This window comes from Macaca fascicularis, chromosome 7 (assembly GCF_037993035.2).
Source record: "Macaca fascicularis isolate 582-1 chromosome 7, T2T-MFA8v1.1".
In the NCBI taxonomy this organism is placed as follows: Eukaryota; Metazoa; Chordata; class Mammalia; order Primates; family Cercopithecidae; genus Macaca; species Macaca fascicularis.
In genome coordinates, this window is record NC_088381.1 from 117,735,301 (window position 1) to 117,753,601 (window position 18,301).

General features: G+C 40.1%; 1 protein-coding gene and 1 long non-coding RNA gene across 11 annotated transcripts in view; one reads left to right on the top strand and one right to left on the bottom strand.

The window, feature by feature from the left end:
- NEMF (nuclear export mediator factor) overlaps positions 1-18,301 on the bottom strand; it is a 70,298-nt gene that overhangs the window by 19,330 nt on the left and 32,667 nt on the right. For 8 of the 10 annotated variants that reach the window (XM_045396374.3, XM_045396373.3, XM_073997343.1 and 5 more), the window contains 4 exons: positions 12,482-12,585; positions 11,699-11,761; positions 2,852-2,964; positions 61-118 (listed from right to left, as the gene is read on the bottom strand). In XM_045396374.3, coding sequence (XP_045252309.1) covers positions 61-118; positions 2,852-2,964; positions 11,699-11,761; positions 12,482-12,585 — 338 coding nt within the window. Of the gene's footprint in view, positions 1-60; positions 119-2,851; positions 2,965-11,698; positions 11,762-12,481; positions 12,586-13,757; positions 14,833-18,301 lie in introns of those variants that run through there. The other 2 variants (XM_073997344.1, XM_073997345.1) reach the window with 2 other exon arrangements.
- On the top strand, positions 13,344-16,064 carry LOC135971975 (uncharacterized). The gene is made up of 2 exons (XR_010588468.2): positions 13,344-14,149; positions 15,747-16,064. It is a non-coding gene; the product is annotated as an uncharacterized lncRNA (long non-coding RNA).

Below are 18,301 nucleotides of genomic sequence, written 5' to 3' on the forward strand. Positions count from 1 at the left end.
CAAACCTGTCTCCATAATCTATTGACAAGTCTAGGGATATTTTTCCTGTCAAGACATTACCTCTTATCATGAAGCTTCCTGTTGTCAAATATTCTCCAGTTGGTGCTGTTTTAGATACCTGAAGAACACAATAATACATTGTATTCTTATTTTAAAAATACTCCGGGGTTTTCTTTTTCCACTTGAGAAAGTAAAGTCAGAGTCAAGTAAGCCACACTGTCTCCTGAAAAGTTTGTAATTTCGTATAAATTCTCAATACTGAAGGGAAAGATAGCCCTTTCATGACAGATAAGCCTCTGGAAGTAACAAAGAAAAACAAAGAATCCACAGCATCAATCATTTTCTTTCTTTTTTCTTTTGAGACGAAGTCTCACTCTGTTGCCCAAGCTGAAGTGCAGTGGCACAATCTCGGCTCACTGCAACCTCTACCTCCTGGGTTCAAGCGATTCTCCTGCCTCAGCCTCCTGAGTAGCTGGGACTACAGGCACCCGCCACCATGCCCGGCTGATTTGTGTATTTTTAGTAGAGACGGGCTTTCACTATGTTGGCCAGGCTGGTCTTGAACTCCTAACCTCGTGATCCACCTGCCTCAGCCTCCCAAAGTGCTGGGATTACAGGCGTGAGCCACCATGCCCGGCAATAATTTTCAAATGCCATGGACGACAGCAGAACTGGTCCACTCATCTCTTCCAGCGTGAGATGTAATGAGAAAACTAATGCTAGGTCAATGAGCTTATCATAAAGCTATGTTTATTAAAATAAAGCTCTATTTATTAAATAAAATCCTTGTCTAAGATACTGTTTTTGATAATAAAGTTTTTTTTCTCTTTTTTTTGAGACGGAGTCTTGCACTGTCACCCAGGCTGGAGTGCAGTGGCCCAATCTTGGCTCACTGCAATCTCAGCCTCCCAGGTTCCAGCGATTCTCCTGCCTCAGCCTCCCAAGTAGCTGGGACTACAGGCACGCACCACCACGCCCGGCTAATTTTTGTATTTTTTTAGTAGAGGTGGGGTTTCACCATACTGGCCAGGCTGGCCTCGAACTCCTGACTTTATGATCTGCCCACCTTGGCCTCCCAAAGTGCTGGGATTACAGGCATGAGGCAAAAGTAACTTTTCACTATATGAAATAAAGATTATAGGAAAATTTTAAAAAATATATCCTATTTCGGCAAACAGAAGAAAGTGAGTAAACTTATCCCATAATTTAAAAAAATTTTGGGGCCAGGCGTGGTAGCTCACGCCTGTAATCCCAGCACTCTGGGAAGCCAAGGCAGGTGGATCATGAGGTCAGGAGTTCAAGACCAGCGTGGCTAAGACAGTGAAACCCTGTCCCTATTAAAAACACAAAAATTAGCCAGGCGTGGTGGCAGGTACCTATAATCCCAGTTACTCAGGAGGCTGAGGCAGAGAACTGCTTGAACCCAGAAGGCGGAGGTTGCAGTGAGCCGAGATCATGCCACTGCATTCTAGCCTGGGTGACAGAGCAACACTCCATCTCAAAAATATATACATAAATAAATAAAAAATTATAAATCTTTGAAACCCCCAAATCTTCAGAGTATCTTTATTAGTCATAGTTATTAAAATAGCAAGGGGCCAAGTGTGCTAGCTCACACCTGTAATCCCAGCACTTTGGGAGGCGGAAGGAGTTCACTTGAGGCCAGGAGTTTGAGACCTGGCCTGGCCAACATGGCCAAACCCCATCTCTACAAAAACAGAAAAAGTAGCCAGGTGTGGTGGCACACTCCTGTAGTCCCAGCTACTCAGGAGGCAGAGGCAGGAGAATCGCTTGAACTCATGAGGCGGAGGCTACAGTGAGCTGAAATTGCACCACTGCACTCGAGCCTGGGCAACAGAGCAAGACTCCATCTCAAAACAAACAAAACAAACACAAAAAACCAGCAAGGGATTAAAAACACACTAAATTTCATTCTAAAAAATTTCTTAATAAAAGAATTAAAACCACTTTTATAACAGCACTGAGGTAGCAATTTATAATCCCCCTATAATGACAATATCACAGCACAGCATATAATAAATATAAAAAGATACAAAAATGAAACTAAATCTAAGGGAGTATAATGAAACTGAACTCTTTTTATCCTACTGTACAGCTTTATGAACTTATAAAAGTACATCATCATCAATTATAATTCTCAAAAGTATGATAAGAAATCAATAGCAATGTGAGGTCAAATATGGAATGAAGTATCACCAAACTAAACAGCACTGGCCAGGCACCATGGCTTACACCTGTAATCCCAGCACTTTGGGAGGCTGAGGCAAGAGGATCACTTGAGGTCAGGAATTCGAGACCAGCCTGGCCAACATGGTGAAACCCCATCTCTACAAAGAAAAAAAAAATGCAAAAAAAAAACCCAACATCATCATTAACCACCAAGAAGGGCAATTACTAAAAACAAATGAGGATATGCCTACTTTTCTGGAAGGGCCCAAGAGAATTCAGAATATTCCAACAAAGATGAACAGGAGAAAGGCCTTTTAGGTCAGTATGCCAATAATAATCAATAATAATTGGAATACTCTTTATCCTGTATAACTGTATGGATCACTCTCTCTTCATTTACCTCTCTGCTCAAATCCTACCTTCCTAGAAAGGTTTCCCCAATACTTCATCCAAAATGGTATCCCCTATCACTCTCTATCCCCTTTCATACTTTAAAAAATACATATTTTATGGCACTTATTACCTGACATTATGTACATATTTTCCTCTACCAAAAAAATGTTAGCTCTATTAGAGCCTTGTCTGCTTTATTTATTTCTATACTCTCAAAATTTGACACACAGTAGCTCTTAATAAGAAAAAGGACAAGAGCCCTTATTACCTGATGATGGTACACCCACCAAGCACTAGTGATAACTCGTGCATCCCAAGCAGCACTGTAGCAAAGTGCCATTGTGCCAGCTTCAGTCAAGGTCCGTGGGGGGATGGGTTCTCCTGGAATAACAATGCATAATGTTTCAATACCAAAGTATGGACTTTCTCCAAAGATGAAAATTACATGCTGCATGACAGGGTCAATCATATTTTTTTTTTTTGAGACAGAGTCTTGCTCTGTCACTCAGGCTGGAGTGCAGTGGCACAATCTCAGCTCACTGCAACCTCCACCTCCTGGGTTCAAGCAATTCTCTGCCTCAGCCTACTGAGTAGCTGCAATTACAGGCGCCCGCCACCATTCCCCACTAAATGTTTGTATCTTTAGTAGAGACGGGGTTTCACCATCTTGGCCAGGCTGGTCTTGAACTCCTGACCTCATGATCCACCCACCTCAGCCTTCCAGAATGCTGGGATTACAGGCATAAGCCACCGCATCCGGCCAGTCAATCATATATCTTAAATACTAATACATTTTTACTTCATCATTATAAAAAGTTACTAAAAATATATTTTTAATATTGCTATTTACAGAGCAAGCTTTTAAATGACCTATGTAAATAAAACATGTCAGAGAAGAAATATCCTCTCACATCAATAATTCTAACTTCACTCCAGAAAAGATAATTTAGAGAAATCCATTTAAAGTTTGAAGACTTCCAAAATTAAAATAGATTGGCGGAATCATGAACATGAAGAGCATACATGAATAATATGTCCCTTATGGTTAGATTTCAAATATTTTTAAATTGGGGTATAATTCACCTGCCATAAAATTCACCCCTTTAAAGTGCACAATTCAATGGCTTTTTGTATATTCATAATGCTGTGTGACCATGACCATCAACACTATTTAATTCCAGAACATTTTCATCATCCCAGAAAAGAAACCCTATATTCACTAGCAGCCACTCCCCATTTTCTCCTCTGTACCCAGTCCCTGGCAATTACTAATCTATTTTCTGTCTCTATGGTTTTGCCTAATTTGGACGTTTTATACAAATGTAATCATACATGGCATTTTAGGTTTGGCTTCTTTCACTTAGCTTAATGTTTTTCAAGGTCATTCCATGTTAAAAGCACATATAAGTACTTCTGTTCTTTGTAAGCCTGAATAATATTCCATTATATGGATATACCACATTTTGTTTATTCATTAATTGAATGACATATGAATTGTTTCCATTTCTTGGCTATTATAAATAATGCTGCTATCAGTATCTGCAAACAAGTTTTGTATGGACACATACCTTTGCTTATCTTGGGTATATACCTAAGAGAGGAATTGCAGGGTCAATTATGTTTTACATTTTTTGCAACTGCCAAACCATTTCCCATAGCAGTATTCTATTTTCTCCACCATCATCACCAACACGTGTTACTGTTTTCTCCAGCATCATCACCAACATGTGTTAGTGGGTATAAAGTGGTATCTTGTGTTTTTTTGAGACGGAGTCGTGCTCTTTTCGCCCTGGCTGGAGTGCACTGGCGTGATCTCAGCTCACTGCAACCTCCGCCACCTGGGTTCAAGCGATTCTCCTGCCTCAGCCTCCTGAGTAGCTGGGATTACAGGCATGTGCCACTACACCCGGCTAATTTTATATATATATATATATATATATATATATATTTTTTTTTTTTTTTTTTTTACTAGAGATGGGTTTCACTATACTGGCCAGGCTGTTCTCAAACTCCTGACCTCAATGATCTACCTGCCTCTGCCTCCCAAAGTGCTGGGATTACATACATGAGCCACAGCGCCTGACTGGTATCTTGTGATTTTGATTTAAATTTTCCTAATGACTGATGATACTGAGAATTGTTCCATGTGATTGTTGGCCATTCACATATCTTTGCAGAAATATCCATACAAATCTCTTGCTCATTTTTCAGCTGGGTTACTTCCCTTTCTATTGTTGAAACTTAAGAATTATTTGGATACTAGTCTCATCAGATAAATGATTTGCAAATATGTTCTCTTATTCTGTGGGTTGTCGTTTAACTTTCTTGATAATGTTCTTTGGATTAAGGTTTTATTTATTTATTGTATTTTTTGAGACAGAATTTCGCTCATTGCCCAGGCTGGAATGCAATGATGCCATCTCAGCTCACTGCAATCTCCGCCTCCTGGGTTCAAGCGATTCTCCTGCCTCAGCCTCCCAAGTAGCTTGGATTACAGATGCCTGCCACCATGCCAGGCTAATTTTTCATATTTTTTAGTTGACACAGGGTTTCACCACGTTGGCCAGGCTGGTCTTGAACTCTTGACCTCAGGTGATCCACCTGCCTCGGCCTTCCAAAGTGCTGGGATTACAGGCATGAGCCACCGTGTCCAGGCTGAATTAAGGTTTTTAATTTCATGTCTAACTTATCTGTTTTTTGTTTGATTACTTATGATTCTGGTATCATATCTAAGAAATTACTGCATGATACAAGATCATGAAAATTTATGCCTTGTTTTCTTCTAGCAGCTTTATACTTCTGGCTTTTAAATTTAGGTCTTGGATGCATTTTAAGTTAATTTTTATAAATAGTGTGATGAACAGGTCTATCCTCAATCTTTTTGCATGTCGATATCTAGTAGTCCACACTACCGTTAAAAAGCTAAGCCACAGACTGGCAGAAAATATTTGCAAAAGACATAGCAGATGAAAGACTATTATCTAAAATATACAAAAAACTCTTAGAACTCTGGCCGGGCGCGGTGGCTCAAGCCTGTAATCCCAGCACTTTGGGAGGCCGAGGCGGGCGGATCACAAGGTCAGGAGATCGAGACCATCCTGGCTAACACGGTGAAACCCCGTCTCTACTAAAAAATACAAAAAACTAGCCGGGCGAGGTGGCGGGCGCCTGTAGTTCCAGCTACTCGGGAGGCTGAGGCAGGAGAATGGCGTGAACCCGGGAGGCGGAGGCTGCAGTGAGCTGAGATCCGGCCACTGCACTCCAGCCTGGGTGACAGAGCAAGACTCTGTCTCAAAAAAAAAAAAAAAAAAACTCTTAGAACTCAACAGTAAAAACACAAACAGCCCAATTAAAAACTAGGCCACTTTTAACAGACACTACATCAAAGATATACATATGGATATCTAATAAGTCATTAAGGAAATGCAAATTACAACAACACTGAAATACACTATGCATCAATGATAACGGCCAAAATCCAAAACACTGACAACACTAAATTCTGGTGGCAGTGGAACAACAGGAACTCCCATTGCTGGTGGTGATGTAAAAGGATACAGCCACTTTAGAAGAGAGTCTGGTGGTTTCTTACAAAACTAAAAATATGGCTGGGTGCGGTGGCTCATGCGTGTAATCCCAGCATTTTGGGAGGCCGAGACAGGTGGATCACAGGATCGAGAGCATCCTGGCTAACACAGTGAAACCCTGTCTCTACTAAAAATACAAAAAATTAGCCAGCCTGGTGGCAGGCGCCTGTAGTCCCCAGCTACTCAGAAGGCTGAAGTAGGAGAATGGCATGAACCCAGGAGGCAGAGCTTGCAGTGAGCCGAGATCACACCACTGCACTCCAGCCTGGGCGACAGAGTGAGACTCCATCTCAAAAAAAAAACTAAAAATACTCTTACCATGTGATTGAACAATCTTGATGTTCGGTATTTATCAAAATGAACTGAAAACTTATATCCATACAAAAACCTACGCAGATGTTTACAGTAGCTTTATTCATATTGCCAAAACTTGGAAGCAACCAAATTCAGTAGATTAATGGATAAACTGTGGTTCATCCAGACAACTGAATATTACTCAGGGATAAAAAGAAATGAGCTATCAAGCCATGAAGAGACATGGAGGAAAGGTAAAAGCATACTACTAAGTGAAGAAGCCAGCCTTTAAAGATCAGTGGTTGTCAGGGGTTAGGGGAAGGGAGGGATGAACAGGCAAGGCACAGAGGATTTTTTTTAGCACAGCAAACTAAATCTGTATGATACTATAATGGCAGATACATGTTTTATACATTTGTCCAAACTTGAAGACTACACATCATCAAGAGTGAATACTGGCTGGGCTTGGTGACTCATGCCTGTAATCCCAGCACTTTGGGAGGCCGAGGTGGGCAGATCACTTGAGGTCAGGAGTTCGAGACCAGTCTGGCCAACACAGTAAAACCCTGTTTCTTTTAAAAATACAAAAACTAGCCAGGTGTGATGGCGTGTGCCTGTAATTGCAGCTACTTTGGAGGCTGAGGCAGGAGAATCGCTTGAACCGGGGAGGCAAGGTTGCAGTGAGCCAAGATTACGCCACTGCACTCCAGCTGGGCAAAAGAGCAAGACTCCATCTCAAAAAAAAAAAAGTGAATCCTAATACAAACTACGGACTCTGGGTCATAATGATGTGTCAATGTAGATTCATTAGTTGTAACAAATGTACCATTCTGGTAGGGGATATTGATAATAGGGGAGGTTACGCATGTATGCAGCGGGGGTATGTGGGAAATCTCTATACATTCTGCTCAATTTTGTTGTGAACCTAAAACTGGTCGAAAAAATTGTCTTTTTAAAAAAAGAGGCCAGAGGCTGGACGCAGTTGTTCACGCCTGTAATCCCAGCACTTTGGGAGGCCAAGGCAGGCGGATCAGAAGGTCAAGAGATCAAGACCATCCTAGCTAACACGGTGAAACCCTGTCTCTACTAAAAATACAAAAAATTAGCCGGGCGTGGTGGCAGGCACCTGTAGTCCCAGCTACTCAGGAGGCTGAGGCAGTAGAATGGTGTGAACCTGGGAGGCAGAGCTTGCAGTGAGCAGAGATCGCACCACTGCACTCCAGCCTGGGCGACACTGCAAGACCCCATCTCAAAAAACCAAAAACAAAAAAAAAAAGAAAGAAAGAAAAAAGAAACAGGAAATTCTATCCCCATTGGTCTTGGCACCACTGCTGAAAATTAACTGATCATAATCTACAGGTTTATTTCTGGAATCTCAATTCTATACCTTGATCTATTTGTCCATCTTCATGCCAGTACCACAGTGTCCTGATTACTGTTACTCTGTAGAAAGCTTTAAAATCAGGAAATATGATTTTATTTGCTTCAAAATTTGCTCTTCATTTTCAATACTGCTTTGGCTAATCTGAGTCCCCTTGCATTACCATATGAATTTTAGAATCAGCTTCTCCATCTCTTTAAAAAAAAAAAAAAAAAAAAAATGCTGGGCCAGGGGCAGTGGCTCATGCCTGTAATCCCAGTACTTGAGGAGGTCAAAGTGGGTGGATTGCTTGAGCTCAGGAGCTCGAGAGCAGTCTGGGCAACATGGCAAAACTTCATCTCTACAAAAAACACAAAAATTAGTTGGGCACAGTGGCATGTGTCTATGGTCCCAACTACTCAGGAGGCTGAGATGGGAGGATCGCTTGAACCTGGAAGGTCAAGGCTGCAGGGCGCCAATCACACCACTTTATTACAGCCTGGGTGACAGGAGACCCTGTCTCAAAACAAACAAACAAAAAAAGCAGCTGCAATTTTGAGGGATTACATTGAATCCATAGATTACTGGGGAGTACTGCTATCACAACAATATTAAGACTTTCAATACAAGCACATGGGATGTCCAATTTAGCTCTTTAATTCCTTAAAGTAATTTTATAGTTTATTATCTGTAAGTGTTGTTAAGTCTTTTGGTAAATTGATTCCTAAGTATTTTATTCTTTTTAATGCTATTATAAATTGACTTGTTTTATTAATTTCCTTTTCAGATTGTTAATTGGTAGTGTATAGAAATACAACTGATTTTTGTTTATTGATCTCATATCCTGGACATTGCTGAACTTGTTTATTAGCTATGATAATTTCTGGTGGATTCTTTAGGTTTTTTAAATGTGTGAGATCATATCAACTGTAAACATAGTTTTACTTTTGCCTAATTTGGATTTTTAAATTTCTTTTTATTGCCTAATGACCTATATAGAACCATCAGTATAATGTTAAATAGAAATGGCAAGAAACAAACATATCTGTCTTATTACTGATGGGAGGAGGAAAGTACCCAATCTTTCAGCAGTACGTATGATTGTTAGCTGCGGGTTCTTCATAAGTGCTTGTTTACCAAGTTGAGGAATATCCCTTCTATTCCTAGTTTGCTAAGTGTTTTTATCACATACAAATGTTGAATTTTGTCAAATGGTTTTTCTTCGTAAGTTGAGATAATCTATGTGTTTTTTGTCCTTTATTAGTAGACTGTATTACATTAATTTCCATATACTGAACCAACCTTTCATTCCTGAGATAAATCACACTTTGTCATGGTATATAGTCACTTTAATATGCTGCCAGATTCAGTTTGCTAATATTTTGTCAAATATTTTTGTCTATATTTATAACTGGTATTGGTCTATAGTTTTCTTGTGTTATCTTTGGTTTTTGTAATACTGGCCTTGTAGAATGAGTTAGGAAGTGTTCCCATTGATCCCATATTTTGGAAGAGTTTGTGAAGAACTGGCATTCAACCTTCCTTATAATTCACCAGTGAATCCATCTAGCCTAGGGTTTTCTTTGATGAGTATTTTTTAAATATTTTTCTTTATTATTAATCCAATCTCTGCACTTACAAGTTTATTTCAATTCTCTATTTCTTCTTGAGTCAGTTTTAGTATTTATATCTTTGTAGGAATTTGTCCATTTCATCTAGGTTACATAATCTGCTGGCATATAATTGTTCATGGTATTGCCCTATAATCTTTTCAATATCTGTAAAGTCAGTAGTAATGTACCCTATTTCATTCCTGATTTTAGGAATTTGAGTCCTCTATTTTCTTGGTCAGTCTAGCCAAGGGTTTATCAATTTTGTTTATCTTTTCAAAGAACCAACTTGGGTTTTGTTCATTTTCTCTATTTTTTTCCTATTCTCTGTTTTATTCATTTCTACTCTAATATTTACTATTTTCTTCCTTCTCCTTGCTTTGGGTTGTTTTTGTAGTTCTTAAAGTGCAAAGTTAGGTTACTGATTTGAGATAGAAATTTCCTTTTTTTTTTTTTTTTTTTTTTGAGACGGAGTCTCGCTCCGTCGCCCAGGCTGGAGTGCAGTGGCCGGATCTCAGCTCACTGCAAGCTCCGCCTCCCGGGTTTGCGCCATTCTCCTGCCTCAGCCTCCCGAGTAGCTGGGACTACAGGCGCCCGCCACCTCGCCCGGCTAGTTTTTTTGTATTTTTAGTAGAGACGGGGTTTCACCATGTTAGCCAGGATGGTCTCGATCTCCTGACCTTGTGATCCGCCCGTCTCGGCCTCCCAAAGTGCTGGGATTACAGGCTTGAGCCACCGCGCCCGGCCAGAAATTTCCTTTTTAAATATAGGTATTTACAGCTATAAATTACCCCCTAAGGGCTGCTCTTCTTGCATCTCATAAGTTTTGACATACTGTATTTTCATTTCATTCATCTCAAAGTGTTTTGTGGCATCTTTTGTGATTTCCTCTTTGTTCCATTGCTTATTTGTAACTGTGGTATTTAATTTCCACATACTTATGAATTTAAAACATTTTCTTCTACTACTGGTTTCTAATTTCACCCCACTATAATCAGAAAACTTACTTTGTCTAATTTCAAGAGTTTTAAATGTATTGAGGCTTGTTTTTGTTTCTTTTTTTGAGATGGGAGTCTCACCCTGTCGCCCAGGCTGGAGTGCAATGGCGCTGTCTCAGCTCGCTGCAACCTCTGCCTCCTGGGTTCAAGCGATTCTCCTGCCTCAGCCTCCCAAGTAGCTGGGACTACGGGCGTGTGCCACCACACCTAGCTTATTTTTTGTATTTTTAGTAGAAATAGAGTTTCACCATGTTAGCCAGGTTGGTCTCAACCTCCTGACTTCATAATCTGCCTGCCTCAGCCTCCCAAAGTGCTGGGATTACAGGCGTGAGCCACTAGATCGCCAAGGCCTGTTTTAGAGACTATCCTATGGTTTACCCCAGAGAAGATTTCATGTGCACCTAAGAATACAGGGTGAGCACCCCAAATCTGAAAATCCAAAATGCTCCAAAATCTAAAACTTTCCTAGTGCAGCATGACGACTAAAGAAAATGCCCACTGGCGTTTGCTAGAAATGTTTTGGAGCATTTTGAATCTCTGATTTTTGGATTTGGGATGCTAAACTGGTAAGTATAATGCAAATACTTCAAAATATAAAAACACTTCTGGTCCCAAGCATTTCAGATAGGATACTCAGCCTGTATTGTGCTGTTGTTAGATAGAGTATTCTAGAGGTGTCTGTTAGATTTAGTTTATAGTGTTGTTCAAGTCTTCATTTCCTTGCTGATTCTGCGTCCAGTTATTCCATGACTGAAAGTTGGGTATTAAAGTCCTCAATTATTATTGTAGAATTCTCTCTTTCTCCCTTCAATTCTGTCAGGTCTGCTTCATGTATTCTAGGGCTCTGTTATTAGCAGCACATATAACTGTTATATCTTCTTGATAGACTGATCCTTTTATCACTATATCTTTTTTTATTACACGCGTGTGTGTGTGTGTGTGTGTATGTGTGTGTCTGTGTTTTAGAGATGAAGTCTCATTCTCTCATCCAAGCTGATCCTCCCACCTCAACTTTCTGTAGCTGGGCCCACAGGTGCATGCCACTGCACCCAGATTTTTAAAAATTATTCTAGAGGTGGGGTTTCACTGTCTTGCCCAGTCTGGTCTCAAACTCCTGGCCTCAAATAATCCTCACACTTCAGCCTCCCAAAGTGCTGGGATTACAGCCATGAGCCACCACATCTGGCCCTCTATTAAATTTTTGTCTTACACTAAAAATATTTTAAAGAAAGGAATAAAAATTCTGAATAGAAAGAAATATGTTACCTGTTGGATTCTTAATTACACAGCTAGTAGCTCCATGAAGATCAGCGTGTACATAAATGTCTCCTTAAATACAGACAAAAAAAAAAAAAAATGACACTTTAAGTTCTAATTCTCTTTTTCTTTTTCTTTTTCTTTTTTTTCAGATGGAGTCTCACTCTGTCGCCCAGGCTGGAGTGCAGTGGTGCAATTTCGGCTCACTGCAACCTCCGCCCCTGAGGTTCAGGCAATTCTCCCACCTCAGCCTCCCGAGTAGCTGGGATTACAGGCACGCACTACCATGCCCAGCTAATTTTTTTGGTATTTTTAGTGGAGACAGGGTTTCACCATGTTGGCCAGGCTGTTCTTGAACTCCTGACCTCAGGTGATCCACCTGCCTCAGCCTCCCAAAGTGGCTGAGATTACAGGCGTGAGCCACCACACCCGGCCAAGTCCTAACTCTAAGTGTGAAAAATGATTGCAAACTTTAACACCGCAACAGTAACCTTTTAAAAATTTGACCTACAATGACTCTGAAGACTGAAAGTTATTCAATACTCTAATGTAATAGAGTATTGAAAGTCCAACACTGCAGATTAGCTCAGCAATACCATTTTAGGAATATTCACTTAAAAACTAAAAGCATCAAAACACATATTCAACAAACCATAAAGCATCATGCATCAAATCTTTCTACTAGTTAAATCTATCAAACAAAAGAGTATAACAAGAAAATGAATGCCTAATATTGAGATAACTGATCCAATCATTTAAGAGAAAATTCTTCCAAATTTTAATCTTACCTACCTGGTGTCAAGTATCTTTTCACAATTATTTCATTCTGTTGCTGATCTCGTCCACCTATAATTAGATAGTTCTCTGAGCTAATGAACCATAGAAATTTCTCAAACCTACCAAGATGAAAGAAAAAAAGTTAATTTTTCTTTATAGCTGCCTGAATTCATACCCTTTTTGCAAACGAAACACAACAGGAAGCTATCCTGCCTGTGTAGTTTAAGACAAGTTGATGGTTTAATTTTTTTTAAGGCATCAAGCTGAATTTGACTAAAAACCTATAATACAAATTGCCCTAGGATATTCTTAAGACAGTCTTAGAAAAAAGAAATTAAATTCTATATTTAAAAAAGTTACTTTCTTACTCCATATAGCCTTCTTAAACTAGTAACTTCTAACAATAAATTACATAAAGCAAAAGTATAAAATGTCATATGGTCCTTAAGTTTAGCTTTCTTTTAGTGAGGTACTGAATAGGCTTTAGACCACTGATAAGAAAGAAATGTTGTTTTCCCACTCTGTTCTCAATAAATGAACGTAATTAATCTTTATATATGATATTATTTACATTGTTTTAAACACAAAAGACCAAAAATTGTCTTTAGGAGGGTAAAATTATAACTTTTCTCAAAAGACAAAGTAACTTGGGTTTTCATGATTAATACCTGCAAGATAAAAAGTATAGAGTATATTATTTGTAGGACATTTAGAAAATGACATGCAAGACAGATGAAAATAAATACTTGCTACATGATATATGACTACAGAGATTATCTTCCGTATGTTTTAATCCACAATTTTTAAAACTTTTGGTTAAAAATGGTAGACTAAATTTCTGTTTTAACTACTCATTTCATATTTCCTTTGTTTTCAGCCAACACCTTTATTGGAAAGTTTCTTGAGCTGACAGTTCATTTGAAATTTATCCCTGAGAAGTTTGCACTGTGGATTCTGCCTTTATAAGATGCTGACTTATTTCCTTCACTCCTTCAACTGCATGTGGGCAGACTAGGAAGGAACTAGCAGGATTTCCTGAATGATAGACATTCTCCTCCTTATCTCCAGTCATACGTCAGCAATCCTACCTCTCTCCTTGATAGTAAGAATCATTTACCCTAGATAACACAACAGATAAGGAATATGGTAATTGAAGTTCTTCCCACTTGAAGGTGTTTCCATTCCCATTGACCTTCCAGACCACTCAAAATGGTAAAAGCAGAGCCGTAACGATCCAGTTTTGTGTGGTGCCAGGATGCTATGAAGAACCATCTGTAAGCCAGACTTGAGGTTTGTTTTTCATTTTTTTTCCTCAACTAGTCAGAGGGAATTCTGAATGAGGCCCAGGTATGTCCTGAGGGCTAACTATTAACATGCAGCAGGATTAGGCATTGACATGGTTTGGTTGTGTCTCCACCCAAATCTCATCTTGAATTGTAGCTTCCATAATTCCCAGATGTTGTGGGAGGGTCCCGGTGGGAGATAACTGAATCACAGGAGGAGGGAGGGTGATTACCCCCATACTGTTCTTGTGGTAGTGAATAAGTCTCATGAGAGCTGACGGTTTTATAAGGGGAAACCCCTTTCGCTTGGTTCTCTCATTCTCTCTCTCGCCTGCTGCCATGTAAGACGTGCCTTTCACCTTCCACCATGATTGTGATGCCTTCCCAGCCATTTGGAACTGTGAGTCTATTAAACCTCTTTTTCTTTATAAATCAAAAAAAAAAAAAAAAAAGGTAGACTAAGCACAGATACTTAACTTAAACTCCCTAATACAATAGTGAAAGGATTTTATTACTATTTTCTAATCTGATTTTTTTATTGGGTAACACATACTCACAGTTGAATAAAATTTTTTACTTATATAAAAAAGGTCAGCCGGACACGGTGGCTCACACCTGTAATCCCAGCACTTCAGGAGACTGAGGCGGGCAGATCACAAGGTCAGGAGATCTAGACCACCCTGGTTAACACGGTGAAACCCCGTCTCTACTGAAAATACGAAAAATCAGCCGGGCATGGTGGCGGGGTCCTGTAGTCTCAGCTACACTAGAGGCAGAGGCAGGAGAATGGCGTGAACCTGTGAGGCAGAGCTTACAGTGAGCCGATATCACGCCCCTGCACTCCAGTCCAGGCGACAGAGTGAGACTCCGTCTCAATAAAAAATAAAAATAAAAAATAAAGGTAGTGAGAGATCCTGCATCCCTTCAGTTCCTGTCACTACACCAAAGAGGGAGCCATTGTGATTGGTTTTCTGAGCATCCCTCTCGAGATTCTTTACACATAGAAAAGTTAAAATATTTATCCTAATCTTCTCTTTTCTGTTGCGGGAAGTCAGGGACCCCGAATGGAGGGACCAGCTGGAGCTGTGGCAGAGGAACATAAATTGTTAAGATTTCATGGACATTTACCAGTTCCCAAACAATACTTTCATAATTTCTTACACCTGTCTTACTTTAATATCTTTTTTTTTTTTTTTGAGACAGAGTCTCGCTCTGTCACCCAGGCTGGAGTGCAGTGGCGCAATCTTGGCTCACTGCAAGCTCCACCTCCCAGGTTCATGCCATTCTCCTGCCTCAGCCTCCCAAATAGCTGGGGCTACAGGCACCTGCCACCATGCCCAGCTAATTTTTTGTATTTTTTTTAGTAGAGACATGTTAACCAGGATGGTCTCGATCTCCTGACCTCGTGATCCCCCTGCCTCAGCCTCCCAAAGTGCTGGGATTACAGGCATGAGCCACAGCACCCAGCCCTTACTTTAATCTCTTAATCCTGTTATCTTCGTAAGCTGAGGACGTACATCACCTCAGGACCACTGTGATAATTGTGTTAACTGTACAAACTGATTGTAAAACGTGTGTTTGAACAATATGAAATCAGTGCACCTTGAAAAAGAACAAAATAACAGCGATATTCAGGGAACTAGGGAAGACAACCATAATGTCTGACTGCCTGCAGGGTCGGGCAAAATAGAGTCATATTTTCCTTCTTGCAGAGAGCCTATAAATGGACAAGCAAGTAGGGAAGATATCGCTAAATTCCTTTCCTAGCAAGGAATATTAATAATTAATATCCTGGGGGAAGGAATGCATTCCAGGGGGGAGGTCTATAAATGGCCACTCTGGGAGTGTCTGTCTTATGCAGTTGAGATAAAGACTGCAATACGCCCTGGTCTCCTGCAGTACCCTCAGGCTTATTAGGGTGCGGAAAAAACTCTGCCCTGGTAAATTTGTGGTCAGACCAGTTCTCTGCTCTTGAACCCTGTTTTCTGTCATTTCAGATGTTCATCAAGACAATACATGCACTGCTGAACATAGACCCTTATCAGTAATTCTGCTTTTGTCCTTTGCCTTGTGATCTTTCTTAGACCCTTATCAGGAGTTTTTGATTGTGCCCTTGTCCTGTTTCCTCAGAAGCATGTGATCTTTGTTCTCCGTTTTGCCCTTTAAAGCATGTGATCTTTGTGACCTACTCCCTGTTCTTGCACCCCTTCCCCTTTTGAAATCCTTAATAAAACTTGCTGGCTTTAAGGCTCAGGTGGGCATCATGGTCCTACCGATATGTGATGTCACCCCCGGCAGCCCAGCTGTAAAATTCCTCTCTTTGTACTCTTTCTCTTTATTTCTCAGCCTGCCAGCACTTATGGAAAATAGAAAGAAACTATGTTGAAATATTGGGGGTGGGTTCCCCCAATACATTTTTAGACAGAGCACAAACTGTACTGCATATTGCTTTTTTCACCTAAAAGTACATTTTCTTCATTGCTGAATGGACACACTACACTTACTTAATCATTCCCCTACTGATAGTAATGAGGTCTGTAAAAAGACAAAGATATAGGGACAAAAATAATGGGAGAGAAAAATCAAAGATGTATTCTGTAATCATCCTAGTAAAGGAATGTACAGCCAACAAGTTAATAAAAAGTAGTCAATCAAAAGGTGGCAATAATGAAGACAAAAGAGGACACAGAATAAATGGGACAAGTAAAAAGCAAATAGTAAGATGGGTAGATTTAAACCCAAATATATCAGAGATTACATTAAATATAAATGCATTAAATGCCCAGGAAAACGGCAAAGACTGTCAGACTGGAAAACAATGACAATGATACATATGATGCTCCTTTAAAATACAAGGATGGAAAGGCTGAAATATAATGATGAAAAAAGATAGGCCAGGTAAAGTGGCTTATACCTGTAATCCCAGCACTTTGGGAGGCCAAGGCAGGTGGAGCACTTGAGGTCAGGAGTTTGAGACCAGCCTGGCCAACATGGTGAAGCCTCATCTCTACTAAAAATAGAAAAATTAGCCAGGCATGGTGGTGGACGCCTGTAATCTCTGCTACTCAGAGGGCTGAGGCAGAATTGCTTGAACCCAGGAGGCAGAAGTTGCAGTGAGCCAAGATTGCACCACTGCACTTCAACCTAGGTGACAGAGCAAGACTATGTCTCAAAAAACAAAAAACAAAAAGAAAGAAAGAAAGAAAAAAGATATACCATGTAAACACTAACCAAATGAAAGCTGAACTAGTTACACCTGACAAAGAAGGAAAAAATAATTACAAGTTAGAAGGACATTTCATTAAAGTTGATAGAAGGCTCAATTCATTAGAAAGATACAACAGTTACATAGTTGTATCATCGAATTACATTGTCTCATATAAAAAAAGCAAACACTGGCAAAAGTAAAAGGAGAAATGGACAAATTCGCAGAAGAATATTATAAACTTTCTGCCAATATATTTTAAACTTTAGACAAAGTCTTTAAAAAAAACACTGCTTACCAAAACTAGGAAATTTGAACAGTCCTTGCATTTACTAAATCATTTGAATCTGCAATGAAAAGCTTCCCCAACGAAAACTCCAGGACTACTCAGCTTCACAGGTGAATTTCATCAGATATTTAAGAACAACTGGCCGGGCACGGTGGCTCAAGCCTGTAATCCCAGCACTTTGGGAGGCCGAGACGGGCGGATCACGAGGTCAGGGGATCGAGACCATCCTGGCTAACACGGTGAAACCCCGTCTCTGCTAAAAAATACAAAAAACTAGCCGGGCGCGGTGGCGGGCGCCTGTAGTCCCAACTACTCGGGAGGCTGAGGCAGGAGAATGGCGTGAACCCGGGAGGCGGAGCTTGCAGTGAGCTGAGATCCGGCCACTGCACTCCAGCCTGGGCGGCAGAGCGAGACTCCGTCTCAAAAAAAAAAAAAAAAAAAAAAAAAAGAACAACTGAAAAAGGAACACTTTCCAACTTGTTTATGACGCAATATGACCTTGATACCAATACCCAACAAGAACATTACAAGAAATGATAATTACAGGATGATCCTATTCAACAACAGAGATGTCAAACAAAACAGAGAGAGAGAGGAGACAAATACAACCAAATTTTGAAAGGTGGAAAACAAATGGACAAGTGATCAGACTTAAGAAGCTGAATCCTAAGCTAACGGTGAAAAAAGCAACAACTAAATTTACAATGTAAAACTCATAAAAGGCTAAACAAATGGCAGCACAAACAAGGAAGTAAGAGTTTAAGATGGGAATGAAAACAGGAGGACTGGCTGAGAGTCTGTTCAAGAAGCAGTTAGTTCCACATACGTTCTTTCCAGTTAATTCCTGTTCCATTTCCTAACAGAAGGCCAGAGGTTAATTTATCTAGAAAGGGTATAAAGATCATCTCTGGACAAGGGTAAATGTGGCACAGCTATATAACCAGGAGTAATATATGTAAAACACAGCAAGTAAGTAAATGAATTACTGGATCCTGAGACTCTCAGTCTATTATTTTCACTGGGCTCCCCAAATGCTGCAGCAGCCAGGTCTTCACCTT